We start from the raw sequence: 27352 nt of genomic DNA, 5'->3' as shown, positions 1-27352 counted from the left end.
CCCCAGGGACTAGTGGCCCAAGATCACGGACTTTGCCGAATGCCCATCACAGTGACTGGCACAGAGGAAGCACATCACAAAACCCCCAAACTCCTGGTACTGCGACTCTCCTCGACTCCAAGAAACAGTATCAAAACATTAGACTACCAATATTTTGGTTGAAGTAACATAAAATTCAGCTATTCAAAAAGATGTGGTAATAGTAACAGTCAAAAGTGGGTGCTGGTTGGGCACAGTGGCTCACGCCTATAATTCTAAAACTTTAGGAAGGTGAGGCTGGAGAATAGTTTGAGGCTGTGGTGAGCTGTGATTGCACCACTGCAGTCTGGCATGGGTGGCAGGGCAACACCCTGTCTTAAAAAAAAGAAAAAGGCTGGGCGCGGTGGCACACACCTGTAATCTCAGCACTTTGGGAGGCCAAGGCGGGTGGATCACGAGGTCAGGAGATCAAGACCATCCTGGCTAACACCGTGAAACCCCATCTCTACTAAAAATACAAAAACAAAATTAGCCAGGCATGGTGGCGGGCGCCTGTAGTCCCAGTTACTCGGGAGGCTGAGGCAGGAGAATGGCGTGAACCCGGGAGGCGGAGCTTGCAGTGAGCCAAGATCACATCACTGCACTCCAGCCTGGGCGACAGAGTGAGACTCTGTCTCAAAAAAAAAAAAAATTGGGGTGCTGGGCGCAGTGGCACTTGCCTGTAGTTCCAGCTACTCAGGAGACTGAGGCAGGAGAATCACTTGAACCCGGGAGGCGGAGGTTGCAGTGTGCTGAGATCATGCCACTGCAATCCAGCCTGGACGACAGAGTGAGACTCCTTCTCTCCTGCCACAAAAAAAAGTAGGGGGTGCTCCTGGAGAGTAGGACAGGGTGGAGGGCAGGGGCAGCACGCTGCCTTTCACTAACAGCTATTTTGTATTGTCCAGTGTTTTACTGTGTGTACATGCTACTACAACCAAACTTTTTTTTNAAAAAAAAAAACTAGCCGGGCGTGGTAGCCGGCGCTTGTAGTCCCAGCTACTCGGGAGGCTGAGGCAGGAGAATGGCGTGAACCCGGGAGGCGGAGCTTGCAGTGAGCCAAGATCACATCACTGCACTCCAGCCTGGGCGACAGAGTGAGACTCTGTCTCAAAAAAAAAAAAAATTGGGGTGCTGGGCGCAGTGGCACTTGCCTGTAGTTCCAGCTACTCAGGAGACTGAGGCAGGAGAATCACTTGAACCCGGGAGGCGGAGGTTGCAGTGTGCTGAGATCATGCCACTGCAATCCAGCCTGGACGACAGAGTGAGACTCCTTCTCTCCTGCCACAAAAAAAAGTAGGGGTGCTCCTGGAGAGTAGGACAGGGTGGAGGGCAGGGGCAGCACGCTGCCTTTCACTAACAGCTATTTTGTATTGTCCAGTGTTTTACTGTGTGTACATGCTACTACAACCAAACTTTTTTTTTTTTAATTTTATGAATGAAATTTTTTTTTTTTTTTTTGAGACGGAGTCTTGCTCTGTTACCCAGGCTGGAGTGCAGTGGTGTGATCTTGACTCACTGCAAACTCCGCCTCCCGGGTTCACACCATTCTCCTGCCTCAGTCTCCCGAGTAGCTGGACTACAGGCACCCACCACCACGACCGGCTAATTTTTTGTATTTTTAGTAGAGACGGGGTTTCACCATGTTAACCAGGATGATCTCGATCTCCTGATCTCGTGATCCACTGGCTTGGGCCTCCCAAAGTGCTGGGATGAGCCACCGTGACCCGCCTAATTTTATGAATGAAATTTAAATAAGAGTCTCAAAACAAAAGAGTTTCAACCAGAAGTTTTAAAGAAGCCAGAGGGAGAAAGGAAAGAAACAAAATACTTCACTTTGCATCAATTAGGGATCTGAAGAGAACAAGTGAAGCTACTCAAGGAGCCCTACCAGTGGAATGCGAGGAAGCTGAAAACGTGTGCTTTGTCGCCATCTGGTGCTGTAACAATGGAACGACAACACTGGAGACCCCAAAACAACGACTATGGTTACTTCTACCTCTATCATTACCTCCTTCTGAGCACTTAAAATGTGTCAAAAGCTGTTCGAAGTGCTTTATGTGCATTTCCCATTTAATCCCCAATCTATCTCATGCATCAGGCATTCTTATTACCTTAAGTTTACAGATAAGAAAACTGAGGCATTAGAAAGGCAAAGTAACCTGTCCAAAGTCGCTCAGCTTTTAACCAGGGGAACTAGAATTCCCTGGCTCCAGAATAGCCTGGCTCTGGTGTCTGAGCTATAAACCTCTACTTCTCAAGAGCCCACTAAAAGCAATCTATTCTGGAGTAAGACAAGCATCATTCCTACACTTTGCAAAGACAAATCAAGGTAAACTGGTTCAGCGTTCAGTGGCTTCAAAGCCCAAGATGTTGACAGCAGAGTTCACAGAGCAGCAGAAGCAGGGAGACCTCCCAGAACTGCTCAGCCTGCTCAGCGAGCCCACTCAGTGCTGAGGCTTCAGCCAGCCGCTCTCAGGGGACTGGAAACTTTGACTCCAGCTGCCCTCCAACGTTCTAGACTCATCTTCCCAACTGAAGGCTGAAAACTGCCCCTAAATGTCCACCCCAATCTGCTTGCTTCCAACTTTCTGTGCTAATACTCCAATTAATCAAACACCCTCTTGAGCAAAAAAGAACAGCAGTGCTTTCTTCCATCGTAGGTTTTCCCCTACAACTCTCTGAACCCAATCAAACATGGAGTCCTACAGAAAAGACAGCAAATCTCTCTCATCTGCCCTCCCCTCCCCTATTTCCTCCATAAACAGCTCCCCATTATTCTCGCTGCCTCTCAGACTGTGCATTGTAATCTCTTCAGACTTTGTTATTGTGATACGCTGCCCAGGCACACACTGGCTGGGGCCCCATACCAGACCCTTTCTAACCGGGCCCACTTTTCCCCAGGTGCTTCTTCCCGCACTTCCCCACCCACCTCTGCTCCAGCTGCAAAAGCACCTCACTGCCCCAAAGCACAACAAGCACTTGGAAGCCTCCAGGCTTTGCACACCCTGTTCTCTCCATCTGGAAGCCCATTACCTCGTCAATTCAACTTCTCCTTAACGTATTAACAAAACTCAAGACTTATTTTGAAATACAACTTCCTGACCAGGCATGATGGCTTACGCCTATAATCCCAGCACTCTGGGAGGCTGAGGCAGCTGGATCACCTGAGGTCAGGAGTTCGAGACCAGCCTGACCAACATAGTGAAACTCCATCTCTACTAAAACTACAAAAATTAGCCAGGCGTGGGGGTGCGTGCCTGTAGTCCCAGCTAGTTGGGAGGCTAAGGCAGGAGAATCGCTTGAACCCAGGAGGCGGAGGTTGCAGTGAACCGAGATCGAGCCACTGCACGCTAGCCTGGGCGACAAGAGCAAAACTTTCAAACAACAACTTCCCTCAACCCTTCTCTCCCCTCCAGTGCCACCTTCTCTCTTCCCACACAGTCACACTGCTCCAGTCTTCATGTCCTCACTTCCACTCACTCCACTTTGGCTTCTGCCCCCAGCACACCAGTGGCAACCTCCAGATTGTCAAAGCAGAGGATATTTTCCAGTGCTCATTCCTCAACGATGGACAGACCAATCACATCCTCATTGGGAAACACGCGCGCCCGTAGCCTTCTGGGATACCACCGCACCCCTCTTGGGTCTCCTACTTCTCTGGCAGCTCCTCCCTCAGTTTCAAGCTCTCCTGCTGTTTCTCAACTCCTAGGCCGGGCTCTCATCCCATTACCCCCTGCCTCCCTAGGCTGTTCCATCCATGCCCATGGCTTCATCCTAAACTTCTATGCAGATAATTCTCAGACCCCTACCTCCAGCCCAGACTTCTCTCAATAGTCACTTACATGACTCAAAGGTATTTCAAGCTCACCATGGTAAAGAACAAATTCGTGATCTTTCCCAGACAAATCTCATTCTCTTCCTGTGTTGCTATCTTATGGAATGGCCCAACTACCCATCCATGCAGCAGAAGCAGAAAGGCCAGGTGTTATCTTTTGTACGCCTCCTGCATTCAATCTTGCCCTGTAGTCCCCTGCTATAGTCTGTCTTCCAAAAAGCAAGAGAGAAATCTTTCCGAAATGCAAGTTGAATCACGATACTAGCTATTTAAAATCTATTGCTCATTGGAAACAGATCAGAACTCTTCCTGCGTGGGCCAAGGCACTGTGGCTTGGCCCCAGCCTGCCTCACTCCTCTCCCTCCCTCCCACTCTGTTCCACACACCTCCTCCTTTCAATCTCAAATGTAACCCGCTCTCTATCCTCCGCACAGGCTGTTCCCTCTACCTGAAGTCCCTTCCCTCCTTCGTCTCACAGTTAACTCCTCCTCTCCCTTTATAATTCAGATCCATCACATCTTCCTTCACTCCAGTGCCTACCACATGCCAGGTGCTGTTCTAGGAACTGGGGATACATAACAAATAAAATGGACAAAGTCCCTGCCCTTAAGGAGTAGAGAGAGATTAGGGTGATGTAGAAAGGTTTGAGTTTTGGGTTTTGGGTTTGTTTTGTTTTTGTTTGTTTTGAGACAGGGTCTTGCCCTCTCACACAGGCTGGAGTGCAGTGGCATGATCGTAGCTCACTGTAGCCTCCAACTCCTGGGCTCCAGCAATCCTCCGTCCTCAGCCTTCTGAGTAGTTGGGACTATAGACACACACCACTATGTCAGATATTTTTTTTTACTTTTTGTAGAGACAGGGTCTCGTTTTGTTGCCCAGGCTGTTTTCAGACTCCTGGCTTCAGGCAATCCTCCCACCGCAGCCTTCCAAAGTACTAGTATTACAGGTGTGTGCCAACATACCCAGCCCAGAATGAGATCTAAATTCAGAGATTTCCTCAGGAAAGACTTTCCTGGCAAATCAAAGTACTCTATTCTATCCCTATAAAAGTCCCCTATTTATAACAGCACATATTTCACCTTCATAAAACTTACCACTGCTACAAATATTCGTGCATGTATTTGATTACATGACTAATGCCTATCTCAGCTATTAGACAATATATTCTTAAGAGTGCAGGGGCCCTCTCCCTCTTTATGGTTCAAGAGTAAATCTCCAGTGCCTAGCACTATACCTAGTGCATAGCAGAAACTCACTACATATTTGCTGAATGACCAAATGAAGCCTGCACCAGCCAGCACAGATGGCAACACCCACTGTGCAAGATTTGGCAGATAGTGTGAGTGCCGGCTCCCTCTGCTGGACTCCCATAGTACTTTCCACAAACAGCCTGTCTGCCTCTTTGCACTCAGCACTGTATTACCATACTCTCATTGGATAATGAGCTCTCTTGTCTTCTCTGCATTTAGCACAATGTCTGGCACACAGCAGAGGCTCCATAAATGATTACTGTATGAAAGATTGCCTCATTCTCTGCTCTCCCCAGGAATGAACTGAGTGCCTGAGCCACAAACAAATATACTTACTACTATATGCACTCGTCATGTGCCAGGCACTATGCTAAGCACTTTATACTTATTATCTCATTTAGCGCTCACAACACTTCATAAGGGATGCATTTTTTAAAAATAATTTGTTTTTTTTTTTGAGACAGGGTCTTGCTTTGTTGCCCAGGCTGGAGCGCACTGGTGCCATCACAGCTAACTGCAGCCTTAAACTCCTGGGCTCAAGCAATCTCCCTGCCTTCCTGCCTCAGCCACCTAAGTAGCTAGGACTAGAGGTGCATGCCACCATGCCCAGCTAATTTCTTTCATTTTTTGCAGAAATTGGGCGGAAAGAGGGGTGGTCTCACTATGTTGCCCAGGCTGGTCTCGAACTCCTGGCTTCAAATGATCCTCCCACCCCAGCCTCCCAAAGTGCTGGAATTACAGGCATGAGCCACTGTGCCCAGCATGTTCTTAATCTTATAAAAAGCTAAACAATGATATCCATAAAATCACCATTCTGATATGCTTATGTTTTATATAAATATAACTCAAATGAAAAATGCTCTTTTTTTTTTTTTTTGAGACAGAGTCTCGCTCTATCACCCATGCGGGAGTGCAGTCGTGTGATCTTGGCCCACTTTAAGCTCTGCCTCCCAGGTTGACGCCATTTTCCTGCCTTGGCCTCCCGAGTAGCTGGGACTACAGGCATCCGCCACCACACCTAGCTAATTTTTTTGTATTTTTAACAGAGACAGGGTTTCACTGTATTAGCCAGGATGGTCTTGATCTCCTGACCTTGTGATCCACCCGCCTTGGCCTCCCAAAGTGCTGGGATTACATGTGTGAGGCACCGTGATCGGCCTTTTTTTTTTTTTGAGACAGGGTCTCACTCTGTCGCCCAGGCTGGAGTATAGCAGCATGATCTCGGCTCACTGCAACCTCTGCCTCTGGGTTCAAGTGATTCTCCTGCCTCGGCCTCCCGAGTAGTGGGATTACAGGTATGCCCACCACGTCTGGCTAACTTTTGTATTTTTAGTAGAGACAGGGTTTTGCCATGTTAGCCAGGCTGGTCTCGAACTCCTGACCTCAAGGGATCCACCGACCTCAGCCTCCCAAAGTGCTGAGATTACAGGCCTGAGACATTGCACCCGGCCGATGCTCACACTTTATAACAACTAAAATCAACTTTCATTCCACACTGCTGTCTCCACAGTTTCTATTCTCAGTAAACCCCATTTCTACCAGTTTTGCTGCTAAAACCTCTTGTGAGATAATAACCAAAATCTCTCCAAAGATCAATCTGTGAGAACAATCAACAGTGTATCTAGTGGAGCCCAGGGAGTTCTCTCTACTGAGCTGAAGGCAGCAACGGCTGAGCAGGACATGCACCACTACACGGAAGTGACAGTAATGAAGACTTTCTCTCAATGGATTTATGTAGTTTGCACATCTAATGAGGAAATTCAACAGCTCTGAAACATCCATACAACTCCCTTTCTTCCATTACTTATAATGCATACACCACCTAATCAACAGAGCACATTTCATAAGCAATTAGAATGCAGTATGTGATTAACCCATTTATTTTCTGATTAGCAGGCACATTTAGAGAGCTCCCATTTTGATTGAGCTGAAGTTTTACAGTTCAAATATTTGTTAGACACCTGTGTGTCAGAGGTATGCTAAGCAGTGGGGATGACGGTCTGAAAAAACAATGTCAATCAATGTGTACCAACTGCTACTACTATTTATATATAGTCATGCTAATCACAAGGTTAATACTACATATTACCACATGCCATCAACGTGCTAACGACCCCGCACACATTACCTGTAAGCTTAGTATTATTGTCTCCATCTCACCGATGACAGAACAAACATTTTGAAAGGTTAAGGAAGCTGCACAGGTGACTCCGGTGTGAAGTTTTGAAGTTAACACCTTGAAGCCAAGCTCTCTGATTTCAGTGTCTGTATTGTAAATATAAAGCCACAGCCAGCCCAATCATGTAATTACCCCAAGTCACACTACATGGCAGCTGTCCGGATGCCTCTCAATCTACATCTTCAGCCCTAACCAACATCCCGCAAACTTGTGATGATGGCAGAGAATAGCTTTGGGGGTATGTCTTCAACCTAAATCTCCTACAGAACTCCAAATCACGACACAGATCAAAAGACATGCTCTGGATGAAGTGGGAGCACCTCATTCATCCGTGACCCCCTACACTGAATCCTGTGGTTCCACAAAAGTTTGAAAACCTTCAGGAGAAACTTTTCATCCTGCATTCAAATCCTGCCAAAGGTTAACATTACTATTCCAATGTTATCTCCTATACCTCACAATATAAAACCTCTAGTCAATTTGCCCTTTCTGTCTCCCCAGGGCCTCTAAAGACATCACCGAAAACCAGAGCAGAAATACGAAGCATCACTACAAAAGGCACCGCGAATACAGTGTCTGTGCCAGGCACTGTCTGAACTCACCTAAACAAAGTATAAATAGAAGCAAACCTTTTCAGTGTAAGAATGATAATAGCTACCATTTCCTTTGAGGGGCATACTGTAACTTCACTTTCTTCTTACAATGATTCAGTGAGGTAGGCTTCATAACTCCCTTTTCAGAGAGGTGGAGCCAGAATTAAAAGCTTGGGTTAACTGACTCTGATGCATATACTCTTACTTTTGAGTGGAACTAATTTTATCAGGAGGTACATTCACCTTTAGGGTTTATAAGAGTGAAATCATGAGGAAAAGTCTGTTTCTTTAATAGAGTCACACACAGGAAGAAAACATTGGGCAGAAACAGAGAGCTGGTTGTTAGAAAAAATCTGAGTAAGCTGGATCTCATATAGCTGGGATCAGCAAACTTTTTCTGTAAAGGACCAGTTGGTAAATACTTCAGGCTTTTTTTTTTTTTTTTTTGAGACGAAGTCTGGCTCTGTCACCCAGGCTGGAGTGTGGTGGCCGGATCTCAGCTCACTGCAAGCTCCGCCTCCCGGGTTTATGCCATTCTCCTGCCTTAGCCTCCCGAGTAGCTGGGACTACAGGCGCCCGCCACCTCGCCCAGCTAGTTTTTTATATTTTATATTTTTAGTAGAGACGGGGTTTCACCGTGTTAGCCAGGATGGTCTCGATCTCCTGACCTCGTGATCTGCCCATCTCGGCCTCCCAAAGTGCTGGGATTACAGGCTTGAGTCACCACGCCCCGGCCATACTTCAGGCTTTATGGCCAGCCTAGTAACTATTTAACTCTACAGTTAAACTGAAAAACAGTTGTACCCAACGTGTAAATGAATGGATGTTCACACATACACACACACACACACACACAGTTTGGCCCACTGGCAAAAATGGAACATTTTGAGCATCAAAAAGAATAACAATCGAAATGGATTGAAAGATACCAATTGCAGCCAAGAGGGGTGGCTCACGCCTATAATCCCAGCACTTTGGGAGGCCAAGGTGGGTGGATCACCTGAGGTCAAGAGTTTGGGACCAGCCTGGCCAACATGGCAAAACCCTGTCCCTACCAAAAAATACAAAAATTAGCCAGGCGTGGTGGAGAATGCCTGTAGTCCCAGCTACTTGGGAGACTGAGGCCGGAAGATCGCTTGAACCTAGGAGGCGGAGGTTGCAGTGAGCTGAGACTGCAAAACTGCACTCCAGCCTGGATGACAGTAAGACTCCATGTCAAACAAACAACAAAAAAAGACATCAACTGGAGGCTTGGCACAGTGGTTCACATCTGTAATCCCAGCACTTTGGGTGGCAGAGGTGGGAGGATGGCTTGACCCGAGGAGTTTGAGACAAGACTGGGCAACATGGCAACACCCTGTCTCTACAAATATTAAAAAAAAAAAAAAAAAAAAATTAGCTAGGCATGGTGGCATGTGACTGTTGACTGTAGTCCCAGCTACTTAGGGGGCTGAGGTGAAGGATCACCTGAGTCCAGGAGTTTGAGGCTGCACTGCACCACGATTGCACCACTGCACTCCAGCCTGGGCAACACAGCGAGGCCTTGTCTCAGAAAAAAAAAAGAAAGACAGACAACAATTGGGACTATCAGTTCTGTCCTAGACAGAATTAAAGATATTGAACTTCCCCTCCTACCATAAATAACTATCAAACTGTTTGAAATATATGAAATTGAGACACCGAACAACAGACAGCAAAAGCTGGGATCCTTTAAAGAAGGTTAAAAAGTTTCACAATGGGCCGGGCACAGTGGCTCACACCTATAATCCCAGCACTTTGGGAGGCCAAGGAGGGTGGATCACAAGGTCAGGAGATCGAGACTATCCTGGCCAACACAGTGAAACCTCATCTCTACTAAAATACAAAAAATTAGCTGGCGTGGTAGTGTGTGCCTGTAGTCCCAGCTACCTGGGACGCTGAGGCAGGGGAATTGCTTGAACCTGGGAGGTGGGGGTGCAATTGCAGTGAGCAACTGCAGTGAGATCAAGCAATGAGATCAAGCAGTGCAGTGAGATCCAGCCACTGCACTCCAGCCTGGTGACAGAGCGAGTCTTCGTCTCAAAACAAAACAAAACAAACAAAAGTATGACAATGATACCAGAAATAATGGGAATTTAAAAGGAAATACAGTTATAGGGTTCTTTTATTATTTGTGACATGGAAAATAATAATTCACGGTATACTGTGAGAAATTAAGGATGCATATTAAAATCTCGAAACAAAACTAGACAAACACTAAGAAAAAAAATTAGATCTAAACAGCCAATAGAAGAGATAAAACAGAATATTTAAAAATAATCAAGGGGGTGGGCACAGTGGCTCATGCCTGTAATCCCAGCACTTTGGGAGGCCCAGGAGGGCAGATCACTTGAGGTCAGGAGTTCAAGACCAGCCTAGCCAACATGATGAAACCCCATCTCTACCAAAAAATACAAAAAATTAGCCAGGTGTGGTAGTGCACCAGGGAAGCTGAGGTGGCTGGCTTGAGCCCAAGAGACAGAGGTTGCAGTGAGTCATGACCATGCCACTGCACTCCAGCCTAGCTGAGCCACACTCTGTCTCAAAAAAAAAAAACTGTTCTGAATCCAGGAAAGGTTTTAATCATGATGCATTTTCCTCACCAGAAGTCCAAAAACATGTATTAAAATTGCCTGATGTAGTGACTACCATTATTTAATACATGTGAGTGCCTTCTACCTTGAATTCCCTTATTATTAGTCACACACATATGGGGGCACTTAGTAAGTACACATGGTATTGAACAGTCTCACTCCCAGAGCTGAAGTAAAAGTTTCTAGATGATCTATGACTTGCTCTTCTTGACATCCCACTAAAAATAACTGATCTGGTATGATCCTTAACATACATTAGGCAAAAACACAAAAACAGACCTGTCAAACTGAAATAAACTTCTTTTTTTGAGACTGAGTCTCACTGTTGCCCGGGCTAGAGTGCAATGGCGCCATCTCAGCTCACTGCAACATCTGCTTCCCGGGTTCACACGATTCTCCTGCCTCAGCCTCCTGAGTAGCTGGGATTATAGGAATGCACCACCACACCCGGCTAATTTTTTCTATTTTTAGTAGAGACAGGGTTTCACTGCATTAGACAGGCTGGTCTCAAACTCCTGACCTCATGATCCACCTGCCTTGACCTCCCAAAGTGCTGGCATTACAGGCGTGAGCCACCACGCCCAGCCAAATATTTCTTATACTGGATTAACCTTGGTTATCCTCAAATGAGCAAGAGTTAGTTTTGAACTACCCCAAAGGAATATAGTGAGGGGATGAAGGTCCTCCTGAACCACTCTGACCACCAGGACAAAAACAGCCTTACCTTTGCATCTGGCACCTGGGCACCAAGGCTGCTGAGTCCCACGATGGAGTAGAAGGCAGATTCCAAATTTGTGAAAGGGCGATCCAGCGAGGCTTTCAGTCTCTCCACGTCATGCTTGGTGAGGTAGTGAGTGGGCGTCAGAGCCCAGGTGCTGGCTATGATTGTCAGGGCCAACAGGAAGACAGTGCTTGAACCTTGGGGGGAAACAACTATTCAGTACACTCCACACTCTTCCAAGGTGCTATACACAGTCCCAGTGATGATGTGCACCAAGATCTGGGAACCAAATCACATGGGGAAGGGTGAGGGAACCCAGGGGTTTAACCTGAGGAGAAGCCTTGGGGAGGCAGGGAGCCTGCTCTTCAACTGGTGGAAGGACAGTCCTGCCAGCAGCCTCCAGGCATCTAAAGCACAGTCCTTATCCTACTATTCCCATCTGAAAGATGTTCGTAAGCCCTCTGCCTCTAAGGACAAACCCAATCCTGAATCCTCACACTTTGCCAGCCTCTCAACCAGCTCTCCTCCCTCGTGCTTCCCACCATCTGTTGCCCTCTGGCTTCTTCTCTGTCCTCTAAAAAGCCAGGTTCATTCCTGCCCAGCATTTTTTCATGCTTTCCCCTACCTCAACTTTGCTTAATTTTTACTTTCAGAATTCAGCTCAAGCACCTCTTCCTTAAGAAGCTCTCCCTAGGATTAGGTCCCCAGTACAATAAAGTAAGGAAGAACCCAGGCTCTGGGGCCAGGCTTAAATCACAGCCCTGCCATTTATTAGCAATATGCCCTTGGTGGTTATTCAACCAGCTGGTGCCTCAGTTTCCTCAAGTGTAAAGTGGGATAATAATAGTATCTACCTCAGAAATGATTACACGAGTTAATATAGAAAGATCTGGCCAGGCCAGCACTTTGGGAGGCCAAAGCAGGTGGATCACCTGAGGTCAGGAATTTGAGGCCAGCCTGGCCAACATGGTGAAACCCCGTCTCTACTAAAAATACAAAAAAATTAGCCGGGCATGGTGGCAGGTGCCTGTAATCCCAGCTACTCGGGAGGCTGAGGCAGGAGAATCGCTTGAACTCGGGAGACAGGTTGCAGTGAGCTGAGATTGCGCCACTGCACTCCAGCCTGGGAGACGAGCAAAACTCTGTCTCAAAAAACAAAACTTAGAATAATGACTGGCACATAACAACTGCTCTATCAATGTTAGCTACTACTTCTACTACCATTATTATTGTTGTGATATCCACTCATAGGAATCTGTACTTCTATGTGGAATTTTCCACAACTTTAACAGTGTAATGTCTGATTTCTCTGCTAAACTGTGAGTTCCATGAGGATAAAGACTGCTTCTTTTGTTCATCCCAGTATTTCCAAGTCTTGCACACTGCCTGGCACATAGCAGGTACTGAATAAATATTTGCTGAATAAATGGAAAGAAAAATTAATCCCCATCTATGATGCCCCAGGGGACAGGGAGCTGCAGGAGTGGTACATTTCTACTTCATTTATTTAAAAAACAAAACAAAAAACACTTTTGAATGGGCTGCTTCTTGATAAAGTGCATTGTCTAGCACCCAAGTAACAATAATAACAAATAATCACTAGGCTAACATGAGTGGCCCTAAATCTTTTGCCTTTAGCGTTAAATTAAGCTTGAACTAGAATCCTTGAAAAAAGGCACTACTGGCCAGAGGCAGTGGCTCACATCTGTAATCCCAATACTTTGGGAGGCTGAGGCGGGTGGATCGCTTGAGCCCAGGAGTTCAAGACTAGACCAGGCAACATGGCGAAATCCTTTCTCTATAAAAAAGAAAATACAAAAATTAGCCAGGCATGGTGGCGCGTGCCTGTAGTCCCACTACTTGGGAGGCTGAGGTAGGAGGATCACTTGAGCCTGGGAGGTGGAGACTGCAGTGAGCTGGGATTGAGCCACTGCACTCCACCCTGGGGGACAAAGAGAGACCCTGTCTCAAAAAAATAAAAGACGGCCGAGTGCGGTAGCTCACACCTGTAATTCCAGCACTTTGGGAGGCCGAGGTAGGCAGATCACTTGAGGTCAGGAGTTTAAGACCAGCCTGGCCAACATGGTGAAACCCTGTCTCTACCAAAAAGACAAAAATTAGCCAGGCGTGGTGGTGGGCGCCTGTAATCCAAGTTACTTGGGAGACTGAGGCAGGAGAATCACTTAAACCCAGGAGGTGGAAGTTGCAGTGAGCTGAGATCGCGCCACTGCATTACAGCCTGGGCGACACAGTGAGACTCCATCTCAAAAAAAATAAAAATAAATAAATAAATAAAATAAAAGAAGAAAAAGAAAAAAATCTATCATGTGGCATATTCATCAAATGTATACTGAGCTACTATGTGCCACACACTACTTTAGGTGTTAAAAATACAGCAGGAAACAAACAAAACTCCCATCCTCAAAGAGCTTGTATTCTAGTGGCAAAAGACATCACATGAAATAAGAACATTATTGGGCAACCCCCTTTGGGTCCCCTCCCCTTATATGGGAGCTCTGTTTTCACTCTATTTCACTCTATTAAATCCTGCAAATGCAAAAAAAAAAAGAAAGAAATAAGAACATTATTTATCACATTAGAAGGTAAAAGTGCTATGGAAAAAAATAAAGTACAGAAGAGATATTTGGGAAGGGCTGCATTTTAAATACAGTAGTCTGTAAAGGCCTAAGAAATAAACATATGGAGTATAGACCTGAAGGAGAAGCAAGTCATAAAGATATCTGGTGGGAAATTATGCTAAGAAGAAAAACCCAACATGGCCGGGCGCGGTGGGTCACACCTGTAACCCCAGCACTTTGGGAGGCCGAGGAAGAAGGATAACCTGAGGTCAGGAGCTCGAGACCAGCCTAGCCAACATGGTGAAACCCCATCTCTACTAAAAACACAAGACATGAGCCAGGCATGGTGACTTGTGGCTGTAATCCCAGCTACTCGGGAGGCTGAGGCACGAGAATCACTTGAACCGGGAAGCAGAGTGGGCAGTGAGCTGAGATCGCGCCACTGCACTCCAGCCTGGGGCTCTGTCTCAAAAAAAAAAAAAGAAAAGAAAAACCAAATGCAAAGATTCTGAATCAGGAGTATGTACACATACAGTGTTTTTTGAGATCAGCAACGACAGCATAGCTTGAGCAAAGTAAGCAAAAGGTGAGAAGTAGATGAGGTAACAGAGGTAGCAGAGGACAGATCCAGAGGGCCTTATATACCACCACAGTGAAAGCCACTGGAAAATTTCTTTCTTTTTTCTTAGATAGAGTCTCACTCTGTTGCCAGTCTGGAGTACAGTGCAGTGGTGCGATCTCAGCTCACTGCAGCCGCAGCCTCCCAGGTTCAAGCAATTCTCCTGCCTCAGCCTCCCAAGTAGCTGGGACGACAGGCACGTGCCACCATGCCCAGCTAATTTTTGTCTTTTTAGTAGAGATGGGGTTTCACCATGTTGGCCAGGATGGTCTTCATCTCTTGACCTCGTGATCCGCCCACCTCGGCCTGCCAAAGTGCTGGGATTACAGGTGTGAGCTACCGCACCTGGCTGGAAGCCAATGGAAAGTTCTAAGCAGAGGAGTGATTTGATTTACACTCTAATGGTATTACCGTGTTGAGAATAAACAATACTGTGTGGAGAACAGACCATGCAGGTGGAAGGACAGAGTGGGGGACACCGGTTGAGAGATTACCGCCATAATCCAAGCCAGAAGATGATGGTGGCCCAAACCAGGGCAACAGCAGTGAACATGATAAGAAGTGATGAGAGTTAGTCTGGCTAGAATTCAAAGTCAAAGCCTATCAGAACTGCCAATGGACAGAAAGACCTAAGAGAAAGAGGAGTCAAGACACCAATGCTGAATCCCCAATGCTTTGTGTACAGGCAGGCACCCCATATATGAAGATCTAGTGAACGGCTGTGACTAGCATTTTCCCACCTAGACCGTAAATTCCCCTAAAACAGCACCTGTGTCAGAATCCTAATCTTCTCACTCCATGTTAATGAGAGCAGTAACTTTTCTGACTAAAAGTTGAGCACTTAGCATGTTGGGTATGCCCACTCTGTGCTGTGCTTTGCACACACCAAATCATTAAGTCTTCACAACATCTAAGTAAGGTGGCTATCTTCTGCATTTCACAGACCAGGAAAGTGAGGCTCAGAAGTAGTTACCTGCCCTAGGACACATCACTGAGAATCAAACTTCAGGCAATTTGCATCCAAAGTCTGCTTTTAACCACTTCACTATTCTAAACTTCTCAAATAATGAAACGGTGAGCCACTGACTTATTCATGTGTCACCCTGGGCAAGTAAGTTCCCTTCCGTGGGATTCCAACTTCTCATCTGTCAAACGGTAATAACAAGAGTACATGCTTCCAAAGTTACGATGAGGCTACATGAGATTGCACCCTGCACAGCGTCTACTCAGTAACTTCCGATGCAGTTAACTTTACCGAGTTCTTACTTAGGGCCATGCGCTGTTCTAACCTATGCACGAAGATTATTTCACTTAATAGAGCAACTCAACAAGGCAAATAACGTGACTAATTTGACTAACTTATTTTACACATGAGAAACTGAGGTGCAGAGGGGTTAAGTAACCTGCTTTGGGTTACACAATGAATACGTGGCCGACTGCAAGTTTGCACTCACAGTGTCACTTCAGAACTTATGCTCCAGACTCCCAGAGAGAAGTGAGGGGTTTTCTTTGCCCCTTTCACTGAAAGGGAAACTACAGCCGAAAGGACAATCTGGCCAAAACCTCACACGGAGTAAGGGGCGGCGCCGGGACCAGAACCTTAGGCCGCCTGGCCCAGGAGCCCGCGCGAACGAAATGAATGAGTGAGGCCAGGCCTATGGCTAAGCGCGGCCGCGGTCCCCACAGCTGGGCCACGGGGCGACCCGTAGCTCCGCGATGCACCCCTCCCCCAGGCACCAACCCCTCCAGGTCGCGGGCACTCCCACCAGCTCGCAGCCGTCCTTCGGACCCTGGACCCGACAGCGCCCCAGCCAGAGCTTGTGCCCGTGCCCATGCCCCTGTCCCGAAGGGGAAGGGGATCCCGCCTGGCCGGCTCTCGAGCGGCGACGAGTAGCCTCCCGCGGGCGACAGCCCTCTCCCCAAAGAGTGCCAGCCGTGGGGCCCTATCGATAAGCCACGCGCAACTCCTCACCCGGCGGCGCCATTCCTCCGAGCAGGTCCCGCCGGAGTCCGAGCCGCAGGCTGACTTCCGCTCGGGAAAGTGGCTTCAAGAGCCCGTCACAGGGGACGCCAGGGACTCGCGGCAGGCTCTGCGGGCCAGGATGAGTTCTAAGCACAGGTCAGTGTCGGCGGCCCCGCTGAACTTCGACGCTTCCAGCAGCCGCGGCCGTGATCTCAGTCCTCCCGCGCACAGGGCCTTGCAGTTCCCGAGGACAGACTCGCCTCCCCCCCCGCCCAGGCCCACTTGGAACCGACCGTCTCGCAACGCTCCTATTCCGGGAGCTACCGGGACGTGGTTGGGCCAGGCCTCGGGGTGGGCCCGAGACGGGGCTGCTTCTGATTGGCCTATCTGCTGTCACTCACTCGTCTTTCTGCTGCCCGGCCCATTTTAAAGGAACAGGAAGGGTCTCGACGGGAGGGGATAGCTTAGAAGGGATTTTTTTTTCCCCCCTCTAGAAAATTGTGGCAGTTTCTGGCCCGGCGCAGTGGCTCACGGCTGTAATCCCAGCACTTTGGGAGGCCGAGGCGGGCGGATCACCTGAGGTCAGGAGTTCGAGATCAGCCTGGGCAATACGGTGAAACCCCATGTCTACTAAAAATACAAAATTAGCCGAGCGTGGTGACACTTGCCTGTAATCCCAGCTACTTGGGAGGCTGAGGCAAGAGAACCTCTTGAACCTGAGAGGCAGAGGATGCGATGAGCCGAGATTGCGCCATTGCACTCCAGCCTTTGCAACAAGAATAAATCTCCGTCTCACCAAAAAAAAGAAAGAAAATTATGTCAGTTTTTTCCAAAGATTATCACTTGGGTTGTTAATAACGTTTTATCGGATTTGCAGAGCAATGCAGTGACTCATAGAGAACATATTAGGCCAGTTTTACAGGCTTATCACGGAAGTGGCTTACCCAGGAACACCGCTCTAATAACTGGCGCCAATTACTGAATGTTTACAGTATAACCCGTGCCGAGCGCTCTACAAACATTATTTCTTTTCTTTCCTTTGTTATTGATACGGTATCTTGCTCTGTCGCCTAGGCTGGAGTGCAGTGGTGTGATCATAGCTTACTGCAGCCTCGACATCCTGGGCTCAAGCGATCCTCCTGCCTCAGCCTCCCAAGTAGCTGGGACAGCTGCCATGCGCCACCACGCCCAGCTAATCTTTTAAAATTATTTTTGGTAGATACCACATCTCACTTTGTTACCCAGGCTGGTCTGGAACTCCTGGGCTCAAATGATCCTACAGCCTTAGCCTCCCAAAGTACTGAGATTACAGGCTAATCCCATTTTAAAGAGAAGGAAACAGATTTGAACCTAGGCAGTCCGACTCCAGAATCTGTGCTTTTAACTACAGTTTTATGAACATGTAAAGTATGCACAATATAACTCTTATTAACGTTATTATTGTCCCAAATGTTATCCCACATGGGAGAGAGTCAGTTCTTTCTGTGTCTATTATAGCCACTAGCCTTATGTGGATATTTAAATTTGAATTTAAATGGATTAAAATTAAGTAAAATTTACAATTCAGTCTCTCATTTGTACTAGCCACGTTTCAAGTGCTCAGTAGCCACAGATAGCTAGTGTATATCAGATTTGACAGCTCAAAACTATAGGACATCTTCATTATCGCAGAAAGTTCCATTGGGCAGTGCTGATGTAGAATATATAAAGAATTCTCCCAACTCAAGAATAAGACAACCAACCAGTGGTGTGCTGGAGTTGTCTCATACTGTCTTGAGAGAGTCCATTGTTAAATTTTCAGTAATTTTGCAAATTGGTTAAATACAGCCATTTAGAAAATTATATCAACTTAGGATGAAATAAAGTATATTGAAAACAAAACTCATTATTTCCTAATTATTTCACTACATTTTACATTTTCTGTGCTTTTGTGGTTGCTTATATCTGTTGAAACTGTGTGATGGAAATATATGACGGTATGCCATTGCACACCTCTTCCCAAGGTAGTATCGGTAGCTTGATTTTGGCCATGGTGGGAGTATTTACACCACAAACTCAGCATATGCAGCCAGGAATGGTGGCTCAGTCTGTAATCCCAGAGCTTTTGGGAGGCTGAGGTAGGAGGATCACTTGAGTCCAGGAGTTCGAGACCTGTCTGGGCAACACAGCAAGACCCTACCTCTACAAAAAAAATTTTTAATTAGCCAGGTGTGGTGGCTCGCATCTGTGGTCCTAGTGACTAGCTGTGGGCCACAGATGAAAGCCACCACACCTGACTAATGAAAAAGAAAAAGACCAACAATAACAAATGTTGGCAAGGATGTGGAGCACAGTATCTCTCATATCCTGCTGATGGAAATGTAAAGTGGTACAACCATTTTGGAAACAGATTAACAGCTTCTTTGTTGTTGTTTGTTTGTTTTGAGACAGAGTCTCCCTCTGTCACCCAGGCTGGAGTGCAATGGCACGATCTCAGTTCACTGCAACCTCCGCCTCCTGGATTCAAGCGATTCTCCTGTCTCAGCCTCCTGAGTAGCTGGGATTACAGGCACATGCCACCACACTGCCCGGCTAAATTTTTTTGTATTTTTAGTAGAGACGGGGTTTCACCGTGTTGGCCAGGCTGGTCTCAAACTCCTGACCTCTAGTGATCCACCCACCTCAGCCTCCTAAAGTGCTGGGATTACAGGTGTGAGCCACTGGTTGTTGTTTTTTAAGAGGCAAGGTCTCTATCTGTCGCTCAGGCTGGAGCACAGTGATGGAATCATAGCTCACTGCCGCCTTCAACTCCTGGACTCTAGGATCCTCTTGCCTTGGCTTCCTGAGTAACTGGGACTACAGGCACATGCCACCACCCTCAGCTAATTTTTTGTAGAGATCAGATTTTTAAAACTTTTTGTAGAGATTGGATTTTGCTATGTTACCCAGGCGGCTTGTCTCAAACTCGTAGTCTCAGGCAATTCTTTCGCCTTAGCCTCCCAAAGGCACCGGGAATACAGGCATGAGACATAGCACGTGGCATCTTAAGTAAGCATCTTTAGAAGTCAATTATACAATCTACCACACAACACAACCATTCTGCTTCTAGAGGGTTTGTTTTTAATGAACTCATTTTTTATTAAAGAAATATATGCATACAGGACAAAGTTCAAGCTTCATTGGTTTGGGGTTTCCTTCCAAAATTATTTTATTGGCTGGGCACGGTGGCTTACGCCTATAATCCCCAAACTTTGGGAGGCCAAAGTGGACAGATCACCTGAGGTCAGGAGTTTGAGACTAGCCTGGCCAACATGATGAAACCCTGTCTCTACTAAAAATATAAAAATTAGCTGGGCGTGGTGGCGGGCACCTGTAATCCCAGCTACTCGGGAGGCTGAGGCATGAGAATCACTTGAACCCAGGAAGCAGAGAGGTTGCAGTGAGCCGAGATTGCACCACTGCACTCCAGCCTGGGCGACAAAGTGAGACACTGTATCAAAAAAATATATAAAAATTAAAAATAATTTTAAAAAATGAATTCCAGAAGTAGTGTTTTGCTTTTGTTTTCTTCTAGAGACAAGTTCTCTCTGTCAATCAAGCTGGAGTGCAGTGGTGCCATCATAGCTCACTGCAGTCTGAAACTCCTGGGCTCAAGGGATACTCCTGCCTCAGCCTCCTGAGTAGCTAGGACTACAGGCACACGCCGCCATACCTAGCTAATTTTTTCCTTTTTTGTAGAGGTGAGGTCTCACCATGTTACCCAGGCTAGTCTCAAAGTCCTGAGCTCAAGCAGTCCTCCCTCTTCATCCTCCCAAAATGCTGAGATTACAGTGAGCCACCATACCCAGCCTCCATACATTTTTTTTCACATATGTCAGCATTTGTGTGTGTGTGTTTCTGTGTGTATAGACACATACTTATTACTTTTGTGAAAATATTGTTTTGTTTTAATAAAAAGTGTCATATCCATTGTTTGACAGCTTGCTTTTTCATTCATTAATCTATGCTAAACATTCAGTAAATAGAGACCTGCTCAGTCATTCACTCTACCAGTAATTGTTGAGCACTTTTGTATGTCACTGTTCTAGACTCCTAGGATACATTCATGAACAAAGCAGCCAAAGATTCTTGCCCTCATGAAGTTTGCATTTTAGCAGGAGGAAATAAATGACAAACAATGAACATCATAAATAAGTGAAAGATATATTGGAAGGTGTTACGTGCTATGGTAAAAAGAAAAAGAAAGGTTAAGGAGGATAGAGGGAGTCTGGCGAGGTGTTCTACCTCAATCTGGTTTTTGTGTGTGTGTTTGTTTTTTCAGATGGAGTCTCGCTGTGTCACCCAAGGTGGAGTGCAGTGGCGCAATCTCGGCTCACTACAACTTCTACCTCCCAGTTCAAGCGATTCTCCTGCCTCAGTCTCCCGAGTAGCTGGGATTACAGGCATGCACCACCACACCCGGCTATTTTTTGTATTTTTAGTAGAGACTCGGTTTCGCCATGTTGGCCAGGCTTGTCTCAAACTCCTCATCTCAGGTGATCTGCCCGCCTCGGCCTCCCAAAGTGCTGGGATTATAGGCGTGAGCCACCTACACCCAACGTTGTTTTTAACAGCAGCATAGTATTTCTTACCTATCCATTCACTCCTAATGAGACTGACAACATGCTAGGTACTGGGGATACAACGGTGACCATGTAGACAAGGTTTCTCTTTAATGGAGTTTATAGCAAATGAGCAAGGTAATTGCAGGTGATGGTTAAATACTGTGAAAAAAATAAGAAGGTAACTGTGGGACTAGGATGGTGGGAGCTACTTAATCTAGATTGGTGCTGAATAAATGCCTCTCTCAGAAAGTGACATTTAGGCTTTCAAATGAATGATGAGACAGAAGCAGTCCTGGAAAACTAATTTTTCACATCCTCTCTTTCTTCCTAGGATCTGTAGTCAGGAAGAAGTAGTGATCCCCTATGCCTATGACAATGATTCAGGAAGTATGGATTTGGAGCTGAGCAACTTAGAGACTATTAAAAAAGGCTCCAGTAGCATTGAACTGACAGGTAAAAAAGAGAAAGGACTAGAAAGTGGAGGGGAGGGGAAACGAGAATCTATTTTCAACTCGGGCCAAGACATATTGATTGAGTACTTGATGGGTGACCAGCCCTTGACTAGACTTTGATGATGAATTTGGTCCCTGACATTGAGACCTTAAAATACGGTTGGCAAAATAAGATGACATACATGGTTCATGATGTCCAGGAAACTAAGGTTGGTCCTGAGTTCTGCAGAAGAGCCTGAGTGCTTGAGGGATTCTGAGGAGGGAAAGGGCAGTGTGGGATGCCTTGGAGTGGGAGGGCTTCATGCAGAAGGTGGGGTCTGGATTGGGCTTCAGAATAACTTTCATTCTACAAAACATTTATTGAGTACCAGTAGCTGGGAATACAACAGTGGACATGACCGACATGGTCACTGCCCTCATAGAACTGACATTATTGTGCAGAAAAGAGACCAAAAAGAGTGAACAGACAGTCACTGAAGTAATTACAACTTGTAGTAAGCAGTATGGAAGAACAGGCTGACACCAAAAATAAGGGCAATAGGAACCTACTTGAAACTCTGGTTGTCAGAGAACACCTGTATGAGACAGCAAGCGGTATTTAAACCTAAAGGAGGCCTGAAAGATATCAGAGTAACTCATGTGAGTATAGGGAGTACTACAGATAGAGTATAGGGAGTACTACAGATAGACAGGACAGCATGTGCATGACACAGGAAAGATCCTGGTGTGTTTGAAGAACTACCTTCATTCATTTACACATTCATTCAGCAAATACTTAATGAAGCCCTCCTGTGCTCTAAGCTTAATCTAGCAGCTGGAGATACAGCATCGAACAGAACAGACACAGTATGCCTATGGATGAACAGGCAAATGGAACTCAGTGTAATCAGTGTGATGGGGCTAGGGGAGCCAGAGTGGATATAGAGCGGTTTATTAGTGACTAGGGGATACGTAGCCAAAATGGGCAAAAAGGGATACAAGAAAGGCATCCTAGAGCTGAGACTTAAAGGATGAGTAGGAGTTAGCAAGGCAAAGATAGATAAGGGAAGGTGGGGGAGAAGAAGGAGAAAAACGCAGGCAGAAGGAGCAGCCTGTGCAAAGATCAGAATGAGAACATGGCTTCAATTATTGCAATTAGTGGATGATAGGAGTATGGCAGGAAGTGGGTAGAGTTTGCAGAAGAGGCATTCAAGAAATCAAAAAGAATACAAAAGTTGAGTGGTGGCCGGGCACGGTGGCTCACATCTGTAATCCCAGTACTTTAGGAGGCCAAGGTGGGTAGATCACCTGAGGTTAGGAGTTCGAGACTTTGCCTGGCCAACATAGCGAAACCCTGTCTCTACTAAAATACAAAATTAGCCGGGGTGGTGGCATGTGCCTGTAATCCCAGCTACTTGGGAGTCTGAGGCACAAGAATTGCTTGAACCCAGGAGGCAGAGGTTGCAGTGAGCCAAGATTGCGCCACTGTACTCCAGCCTGAGCGACAGAGTGAGACTCTGTCTCAAAAAAAAAAAAATGAATGGTAAAAATCTTCAGATGAAAGAGGTGTTAAAGGGGAAGTACTACTGGGATCAGTTCTTTGCATGTATTACCTCATTTAATTGTTATAATAACCTTGTTTTACAGATGAGGAAACAGGTTTCAGGAGGCAAACTGACTTGATAAAGGTCATACAAGTAGTAAGTGGTAGAGCCAAGATTCAAACTAGTCTCAAACTGAGATTTAAAGTCCATGCTCTTAACCATTCTGCTACAGCTCAGTCCCAAAGGCTTTTGTAGCTTAGGAGGCCCTTAGAGAACATTGAATTTATAATTGAGAAAACTGAATCTAGGAGACAGGATGGGACTTGGTTAAGGTCATAGAGCAAGTAGTAAAGGTGAGAGCCAGAGGTACTCCCCACTAAACCTCATCACTTTACATAGTACGGAGGCATCATCCAGTGTCTTTCTTTTCAATGTTAGACTTGGACATCCCTGACGTCCCTGGACTCCATTGTGAGCCCCTGTCAGACAGTCCCAGACACCTGACCCAACAGGACACGCTCAATGAGGCCATTGTTGACAAGCTGATCCAGTCCATCCAGAGAGGTTTCAATGGTGAGCTAAAGGTATGCACAAGCAATTTTTATGAGTTATCCAACTTATTCCTCCATTTTAACAAATATTTTAAACATATTATTTCTCGATTATGCAAATAATTTTATATTATAGGTTATAAAACATATTTCTATTTATATTTATAATACATATATTTACATATATTTATAAATTATACATTATGAAATTAATGTAAAACAAAACCATAATAAAATTAAAACTGATCTTCTCTAATTCCAGACTCCTCGAATAACTACTGCTGACATTTTATTTATTTTTTTTAGACTTTTTTTTTTTTTTCTGAGACAGTGTCTCACTCTGTCGCCCAGGCTAGAGTGCAGTGGCACGATCTCAGCTCACTGCAACCTCTGACTCCCAGGTTCAAGCGATTCTCCTGCCTCAGCCTCCTGAGTAGCTGGGATTACAGGCATGTGCCACCTTTGCCTAGCTAATTTTTGTATTTTTAGTAAAGACGGGTTTTACCATGTTGGCCAAGCAGGTCTTGAACTCCTGACCTCAAGCAGTCAACCTGCCTTGGCCTCCCAAAGTGCTGGGATTACAGGCGTGAGCCACTGTGCCCAGTCCTCTATGGCTTTTAAATCCCATTCACCCAATCAACAAGTAATGAATGAACAGCTACCATTTATAAGGCACTGTGCTAGATGCAGGGAAGAAGTTGGAGTAGTAACATTACAGACTTTTCACAGATAAACAAACTGGGCTACAAACAGACCGAGACCCCGTCTCAAAAAGTATAATACTATTCAGCAGTAAAAGGAGGGAACTATTGATACAACAGCAGAGATGAATCGCAGAGGCATTGTGTTGAGTGAAAGAAACCAATCAGAAAAGGTTATAGACTGTATGATTCCAGTTGTGTGACATTCTTGAAAAGACAAAACCATAGTGATGGAGAACAGATCAGTGATTCCTAGGAATTAGGGTGGGGAGAGGGTGTGACTAAAAAGGGATAGGATAGCAGGAGGGAAATTTAGGGGATGGTGGAACTGTTCTGTATCCTGATTGTGGTGATGGTTACACATGTGTATGTGTGTGTTAAAACACACGGAACCATATGCTCCCCACCAAAATCAGTTTTACTGTATGATACATTTTTAAAAATCATGTTATCACTGTGTACCACATAAATATATACAACCATAGTTTGTCAATTTACCAACACACACAGACACACATACACACACAAAAAAAACACACACACAGAGGCTACGCTGGAAGGAGGATGAGGGAGACTTCAGGAATGCTGGTAATAATCTGTTGCTGGCTACAGGGTGTTTTTTGGTTTGTGAAAATCCACTGAGCCGTACATTTTCTTTATGTAGAATACCAATGAAAAATAAAAGTAAAACATTTAAAGCCAGCATGTTGGCCTTCACTTTTGACTTCAGCTAATCATTATACTTCATATCAGCATGGTTTTCTTTCGATCTCTTTGTAGTTAATGAAGGGCTTGGATCGCTGCAGTGAATCAAAACAAAAAAAGCCCATTCCCTGCCTTGAGCTGATTCCACAGTCAGTCAGGGAAATAGATTAATAAGAAGGTCATTATGTTGGAGGATCGCAAGTGCCATGATAGCAATTTATTCATGTGGTTTGTAGATACACTTAGAAAGGACACTGGACCAGTCAGTCGCAGTGGCTCATGCCTGTAATCCCAGCACTTTGGTAGGCCAAGGCGGGCGGATCACGAGGTCAGGAGTTCAACACCAGCCTGGCTAACATGGTGAAACCCCCATCTCTACTAAAGATACAAAAAATTAGTCGGGCGTGGTGGCAGGCACCTGTAATCCCAGCTACTCGGCAGGCTGAGACAGGAGAATAGCTTGAACCTGGGAGGCGGAGGTTGCAGTGAGCCGAGATCATGCCATTGCACTCCACCAGCCTGGGCAACAGGGTGAGACTCGGTCTCAAAAGTAAAAAGAGAAAGGACACTGGACCCTGCTTCAGGAGCAAACTCATTCTCCAAGTCTTGAGATATATAGAGATTTTTTTTTTTTTTGAGACAGTCTTGCTCTGTTGCCCAAGCTATAGTGCAGTGGCACAATTTCGGCTCACTGCAACCTCCATCTCCCAGGTTCAAGTGCACCTGTAGTCCCAACTACTCGGGAGGCTGAAGTACAAGGATCCCATGAGCCCAGGAGATGTAGACTGCAGTGAGTGGTGATCTTGCCACTGCACTCCAGCCTGGATGACAGAGTGAGACCCTGTCTTTAAAAAAAAACAAAAAACAAAAAAAGGTTCTACGATAAATAGGTTATATATATATAAATAGAAAAAGAGGCCGGGTGCAGTGGCTTACACCTGTAATCCCAGCACTTTGGGAGGCCGAGGCAGGCGGATCATATGAGGTCAGGAGTTCGAGACCATCCTGGCCAAGATGGTAAAACCCCATTTCTACTAAAAATACAAAAATTAGCTGGGTATGGTGGCACATGCCTATAATCCCAGCTACTTGGGAGGCTGTTGCAGGAGAATCATTTGAACCCAGGCACACCATTGCACTCCAGCCTGGGTGATAGAGCATGATTCCATCTCAAAAAAAAAAAGAAAAAGAGAGGCCAGGCATGGTAGTTCACACCTGTCATCCCAGCACTTTGGGAGGCCAAGGCAGGTGGGTCACTTGAGCTCAGGAGTTTGAGACCAGCCTGGGCAACATAATACAAATAATTAGCTGGACGTGGTGGTGTGTGCCTGTGGTCCCAGCTACTTGGGAGGCTGAGGTGGGAGGATTGCTTGAGCCCAGGAGGTTGAGGCTGCAGTGAGCTGAGATCACACCACTGCACTCCAGCCTGGGCAACAGAGCAAGACCCTGTCTTTAAAAAATAATAACAAAAGAAAAAAGAAAAAGAGAATGTTAGTACTCAGAGATTTTATTCTTCCAATCAGAACTTGGATTTTAATAGGAAATTTTAAAGGCAAAATAATGAATTTTTAATGACATCGAAAGAACTAGAAGTAACAGAATCAGAGAGGTCACCTTTAGGAAGCTTTTTTGTTTTCGAGGCAGAGTCTCACTCTGTCACCCAGGCTGGAGTGCACTGGTGCTGTCTCAGCTCACTGCAACCTCTGCTTCCCAGGTTCAAGTGATTCTCGTGCCTCAGCCTCCCGAGTAGCTGGGACTACAGGCACGTGCCACCATGCCTGGCTACTTTTTTGTATTTTTAGTAAAGACAGGATTTCACCATGTTGGCCACTCTGGTCTGGAACTCCTGACTTCAGGTGATCTGTCCACTTTGGCCTCCCAAAATGTTGGGATTACAGGCATGAGCCACCACGCCCAGCCTAGGAAGCTTAATCAGGCAGCACTACCCAGGACAGGCAGGTAGAAAGCAAAGACCAAGAGTGGGGAGAGCCAGGATGGAACATGGAGCTGAGAGGAGAGCTGAGGTCCCAAAGCAAGGCAGTGCCAGTAGACAAGGAATTTCACTGAAATCTTCCATAATTTACTCATTCCTTGTGATAAAAGACTGATATTGGGGGGCGGAGCAAGATGGCCGAATAGGAACAGCTCCAGTCTCCAACTCCCAGCGTGAGCGACACAGAAGACCGGTGATTTCTGCATTTTCAACTGAGGTACTGGGGTCATCTCACTAGGGAGTGCCGGACAATCGGTGCTGGTCAGCTGCTGCAGCCCGACCAGCGAGAGCTGAAGCAGGGCGAGGCATCGCCTCACCTGGGAAGCGCAAGGGGAAGGGAATCCCTTTTCCTAGCCAGGGGAACTGAGACACACAACACCTGGAAAATCAGGTAACTCCCACCCCAATACTACGCTTTAAGCAAACGGGCACACCAGGAGAATATATCCCACACCTGGCCGGGAGGGTCCCA

The 27352-nt window shown here is 46.1% G+C and overlaps 2 protein-coding genes across 4 annotated transcripts in view; one reads left to right on the top strand and one right to left on the bottom strand.

The window, feature by feature from the left end:
* The window catches only part of RPN2 (ribophorin II), a 61507-nt gene extending 44809 nt beyond the window's left edge, over positions 1–16698 (bottom strand). For all 3 annotated transcript variants that reach the window (XM_017859085.1, XM_017859087.1, XM_017859086.1), the window contains exons 1-2: positions 16382–16698; positions 11215–11408 (exon numbers count right to left, since the gene is read on the bottom strand). In XM_017859085.1, the coding sequence (XP_017714574.1) occupies positions 11215–11408; positions 16382–16394 (207 nt within the window). In that variant the 5' untranslated portion in view covers positions 16395–16698. The remainder of the gene's footprint in view (positions 1–11214; positions 11409–16381) is intronic.
* Positions 16134–27352, top strand: part of MROH8 (maestro heat like repeat family member 8) — a 56190-nt gene continuing 44971 nt past the window's right edge. Inside the window, exons 1-3 of the mRNA XM_017859088.1 lie at positions 16134–16528; positions 21287–21408; positions 23369–23514. Coding sequence (XP_017714577.1) covers positions 16242–16528; positions 21287–21408; positions 23369–23514 — 555 coding nt within the window. The 5' untranslated portion in view covers positions 16134–16241. The remainder of the gene's footprint in view (positions 16529–21286; positions 21409–23368; positions 23515–27352) is intronic.

The sequence above is a fragment of the Rhinopithecus bieti genome, unplaced genomic scaffold (genome assembly GCF_001698545.2).
Source record: "Rhinopithecus bieti isolate Rb0 unplaced genomic scaffold, ASM169854v2 scaffold_38981, whole genome shotgun sequence".
NCBI lineage: Eukaryota > Metazoa > Chordata > Mammalia > Primates > Cercopithecidae > Rhinopithecus > Rhinopithecus bieti.
This window is presented reverse-complemented; position numbering and strand designations above follow the sequence as displayed.